We start from the raw sequence: 5545 nt of genomic DNA, 5'->3' as shown, positions 1-5545 counted from the left end.
ACCCTCTATCTTCTTCCCCACCTTCCCCCACCTTCTTCTTCCTGTCTTCTTTCCCACCTTCTTCTTCTCCATCTTCCCCCATGGTCTTCTTCCCTACCTTCCCCCACGGTCTTCTTCCCCACCTTCCCCCCAACCCTCTTCTTTACCCTGCTCACCATCTTCTTAGTGGCTCACTGTCTTCTTCTCTACCTTCTTCCCCCCTCCCATATATCATCTCTTTTGATGGCTACAGCTACCTTGAGATTAGGAAGGATGTTTCTCATTTTACAGATAGTAAACTTAGAAGCAAATATGGTGAAATCATCTTACTGCATGTATCACTTAATTGGCAGATTCAGGGGCAGAAAATAGGCCTTTTGACCCCTATAGTATGGAAGTTGTGACAGACTTTAAAAAAAAAATCCCAAATTTTGGTTAAATTCACTTGACTAACTTAACCTGCTTAAAATATTTAGGGCATGCTCATCTTTCAAGATTTTTATTTTCCTGTCTCAACAGACCTTAAAACTTAGTATTAAACTAGACTGTTTTTTAAAAAGTCTGGCTCATTGAGGTATCATTTACATAACAGTAAAATTTGCACTTTTGGGGGTGCTTTCACAAGCAAGTACAGTAATGTAAGCACTGTAGTAATCAAGATATGGAACAGTAAATCGCCCCCTAAAGGTCCCTTGTGACCCTTCCCCAACATCCAGCCCTGGTGAGCACTGAGCTGTTCTCTGTCTCAATACTTCTGTTCTATCCAGAATGACAGGTAAATTGAATTATATGAATGTAGCCTTTTGAGCCTGGCTTTTTTCACTAGCAGAGTACATTTGAGATTCATTCGTGTTGTTGTATATATTGGTAAATTTATTTCTTATTATTTTTTATTTTACTTTTTATTATTGGGTAGTATTCCCATTTGTGTTGTTTCCAGTTTTTCGTAATTGTGAATAATGCTGTGATCATTCATCTACAGGTTTCTCTGTGAGCATAGACTTTTATTTCTCTTGGGTAGATACCTAGCAGTGGGATTGCTGGGTCATACAGTAAATGTATGCTTAACTTCATAAGAAGCTGCTACATTGTTTTCCATAGTGGCTTTAGTCTGTTTAGCAGTGTCACTAGAAAGGAATACCGGAGGCTACTAGCTAGAAGGTTCAAGATTGGGCATCTAGATGGTGAGTCTCAGGCTGCTTCCTGAGACTGTTGAGCTATTTCTACCAATAGTCTCAAGTGAAATCTAGATTTTTTCTGTCAAGCTCCTCAAAACTCTTCCAGGCTCTACCTATTTCCTAATTCCAAAGGCACATCTACATTTTTAGGTATTTGCTGTTGCAGTACCGTACTTCTTAGTACCAAAATCTGTGTCAGTGTTCTCCAGAGAAACAGAACCGATAGGGTGTGGGGCCAAGGGGGGCGGGGGCAGGGACAGATTTATTTTAAAGAATTGGTTCATGTGATTGTGGAGGCTGTCAAGCCTGAAATCTGTAGGATAGGCTATCAGGCTAGAAATTCTGGCAAGAGTTAATATTGAAGTCTTGAGTCCAAAGACAGTGTGGAGGCAGAATTCTTTCCTCTTTGGAGGACCTCAAGTCTTTTTCTCTTAAGGCCTTCAACTGATTGGATATGGCCTACCTACATTATGGAGGGTAACTTGCTTTAATCAAAGTCTATGAATTTAAATATTAGTCCCGACTAAAAAAATATCTTAACAACATCCAGACTGGTGTTTGACCAAACAACTGGATGCCATAGCCTTGCCAAGTTGACTTATAAAATTGACCATCACAGTCTGTAATAAAAATTGTTGTGATGGCGTTTCTCTTGGGTAATTGTATCAGAAAAATGTCATTAGTTTAGTGTAATGGGTTTCAGAGAAGTGAAGTGTTATATATGGTGTGAGAAACTTTCAGTATCAATCATTAACATGTACAATAATCTTTTTACATTAGTGGCTTTATTTTAAAGATTGCAACTTATACCATTTTAAAAATGGGAAAAGAAAGGCTTACTAGTTAGATACAGAACATGGCAGAGCCTGGATTTGAACCCCTGTCTGCCTCACTTATCCACTGTATCATACCATTTTTTGGTTAGTTATTGGTATGAATGGTGAACATGTAAAAAGCATCTGCTTGGAGGAAACCCAATAATTCAAATGTAGCTTTATAAAGTGTTAAATTACAGTGGTGGATAAGTAGTAAATAACTATCTTCATGATGTGAAGTTTTAAAATTGTTTTTAATCTAAAACACAGAAACTACATAGAATAATGTGACAAGTATTTGCATATATGATCCACAGTCAACAGGTATTTGCTTCAGATTTTTTAATAAAAGAAAAAAATTACTGATACCGCTCAACTTCTTTTTGTACGTACCCTTAATTCCATTCCCCTCTTCCCACCCTTCTTTCTTACACAGAGAAAACTCTTATGAATTTGATTTTTTAAAATGTTTTTATAATAAACATGTATATTAAAACAGATTTTTTTTTTTTTGGAGACAGAGTCGCGCTTTGTCACCCAGGCTGAAGTACAGTGGCGTGATCATGGCTCACTGCAGCCTTGACCTCCTGGGCTCAGGCGATCCTCCCACCTCAGCCTTCTGAGCAGCTGGGACTACAGGCATGCACCACCAGGCCTGGTTGATTTTTTTTAGAGACTGGGTCTCGTCGTGTTGAATTCTGGGCTCAAGCCATCTGCCTGCCTCAGCCTCCCAAAGTGCTGGGATTATAGGCATGAGCCACTGCACCTGGCTAGACAAAGATCTTTTTACATTAATGTCTTTGTTTTTAAAAATGAACACTTAAACGTCTTACATATGCATATGTATAATTTCATACTCATAAGCAAAATCTTATATCCATAAACAATACGATAATACTAGCTAATACTTACAAAGCAGTTGTTATACACCAGCCTTGGTTTAAGCACTCTTACATGTGCTCACTCATTTAATCCTAAAGCAGTTCCATGAGTTATCGACTCTTACTCTCCCCATTTTACAAATGAGGACACAAGAGGCATGGAGAAATTAAATAACTTGCCCAAGGGTCACAAGTTCTAAGTGACAGACCTACTACCTTTTATAAGTAGCATTGATTTAAGTGTTAAAACACAACTTACATAAATGCTGTCATATTTTACTGAACATCCAAATACTTGATTTTCACTCAGCATTGTTCCTGAGATTCTATTCATTTTGCTAAGTATAGAGCTAGTTAATTCCATTAAAGTGCTCTGCTTTATGGTTTCCATCATATGACTCTGCCATCTTTTCCTTGTCCGTATTCATATTAATGGATATTTAGCTTTGTTTCTCTGAATTCTCTGTATTACAAGAAAATGCTGCAGTAAACTTCCCTGAAGTCATCTTCCTGTGCACATATGTTAGCATCTCTGCATTACCTGCCCGCTAGCACAGTAGCATTATCAAGGGTATTTACATTTTCACCTTCTCCAGGTATTCACAGAATTTCCCCCCAAAATGTTTATGTCTAGGTTCACAGTTTATATTTCCACTTGTGAGAGACTGAATATACCTACGGACAGTGGCCAGGCCATATATAAAAATGGAGCTGAGACCCACAGTCTGTAGCAACCTGTCCAGGAAACCAACCTCTTATCTGCAATAAGCAGCCCAGGAAGCCAGCCTGCTCTAAGTCAGACTTGCAGGGAGCCTGATTGCCATCTCTCTTGATACCTTTTGTAACGGTGGGCCCAAATAGGCCAGGATGTGATTAATAAACAACAACTTCCTTAATTTTTGTTCCTACTTCCAACTTAGAACCAACCAGAGAAAGCCAAATATGCACCTTTAACCAGTCACATAGGATGCCCCACTTCTAGTTATAGCCCACCTGCAGCTTCCCCAGGCTAGCAGCCTCCAATCAGAGTGTACCTGAAGCCTTCCCTCTTTCCACTGTAAAGCTTTTCCACTCCTCTGCTTGACTTTGAAGAGTCTCTTCCACAGCACAAGTGACAGTGGCAGACTCTCTTGCTATAGCAGCTCTGAAAAAATAGCCTTTGCTCTTCTCATTTGGTTGATCTTCATATATTTCCATGGTTGCGATATGTGGCTCCCATCATTTCAGTTTATCTTCCTACCAGCTGCCTATGAGGTTTCCGTTTTCCCCACACCTTCACCATATTGATATAATCTCGTTTTTAACCTTACACCTGTCTGATAAGTGCAAATGGCAATTCACACGTCTTCATTTGCATTTGCCTGATTATTAGTGAGATGGAGCCATTATTTGAGTTGATTCTTTCCAGACATAAAGGTTTTATAAACAAGGAGTTATAAAATTAACCTTTTAAAATAGGTGAGGATACGAATGTCAAGTGGTTTAGCTTTATTTGTTTCTAAGGATAGGGAAAGTGGCCTAGAACTGTTATCTCAGACTTTTTATTTTAAGCAGAAAAAGTCGTATTATTTTTTCCACACTAAATTTTAAGCAGGACTTTTAACATGAAAACTGGAATACCTCAGGTAAAGCCAGTAGTTTAGTTCTACTTACCTGGCCTGCTCCCCTTCCTACCTGTCTTACCCTTCCTTGGTAAGGAAGGGTAAGACAGGCACTTGGTGGAATGTTAGGGCTGGGGCTGGAGAGGGAGGAGAGGAGAGCTGGTAACCTATATGATGCTTTAGGAGGCCTCCTGATGTGAACATTTGATGAAATTCCATTTTTTATCACTCCCAATCTCAGTGTAGAAGGGTAACTTCATAAGCTTTACAAGACTTTGAGCTAAATGTATTTGATTTCTTTTGTGTTCTGGCAGGCAGGAATTTGTGGATGCTTATGTCAATTATGTCTTCCAAATCTCAGTTCATGAATGGTACACAGCCTTCTCTAGTGGCTTCCTAAAGGTGTGTGGTGGCAAAGTACTTGAGCTCTTCCAGCCTTCAGAACTGAGGGCTATGATGGTGGGGAACAGCAACTACAACTGGGAAGAACTGGAAGAGGTAAGCACAAAAGATCCTTTAACTCCTTTAACTTCGGCGAAGCAGCAGCAGTTTGGGGAGGTGTTCCCAGAGCCTGGTCTCGTTCCAAGCATACTGTGGTTGAGTTAGATTTAGAGGTGTCCTGTATCTGGGCACTTATTTCTTAGCCTCAAATGCAAATGATATATAATGTCCACTAAAATATTTTTCTAAGAGACATTTTTTTCTTTTTGTCTTTTTTGGACAGACTGCCATCTACAAGGGAGATTACTCGGCCACACATCCCACTGTAAAACTATTTTGGGAAACATTTCATGAGTTTCCATTGGAAAAGAAGAAGAAGTTTCTCTGTAAGTATCGGTAATCTCAATATGGTATTTGTCTACATTTTAGTCTTACATACAGTATAGGATGATAGGCTCCATGGCTGAGGCTTAACTCATTTAAATGGTAAAGATGAGGTAATTGTAATTCATTATATGTATGCTTTTTGTCTTAATGATATGTCAGACACAATATAGGTTGTTAATCCAGATCTGTTGCCTAACAAGAGGGTTGCATGAAAGGAAGAGAAGCAGCATCTCACTGATCTTTCTTTCTTTCTTTCTTTCTTT

General features: G+C 39.1%; 1 protein-coding gene across 1 annotated transcript in view; it reads left to right on the top strand.

Moving 5' to 3' along the window:
- The window catches only part of HERC3 (HECT and RLD domain containing E3 ubiquitin protein ligase 3), a 219816-nt gene that overhangs the window by 210309 nt on the left and 3962 nt on the right, over positions 1-5545 (top strand). Inside the window, exons 25-26 of the mRNA XM_011990724.1 lie at positions 4769-4952; positions 5179-5281. Of these exons, the coding sequence (XP_011846114.1) occupies positions 4769-4952; positions 5179-5281 (287 nt within the window). The remainder of the gene's footprint in view (positions 1-4768; positions 4953-5178; positions 5282-5545) is intronic.

Source organism: Mandrillus leucophaeus, unplaced genomic scaffold (genome assembly GCF_000951045.1).
Source record: "Mandrillus leucophaeus isolate KB7577 unplaced genomic scaffold, Mleu.le_1.0 Scaffold381, whole genome shotgun sequence".
Classification (NCBI taxonomy): Eukaryota; Metazoa; Chordata; class Mammalia; order Primates; family Cercopithecidae; genus Mandrillus; species Mandrillus leucophaeus.
Note: the sequence above shows the minus strand (reverse complement) of the source record. Positions and strands in the feature narration are given on the sequence as shown.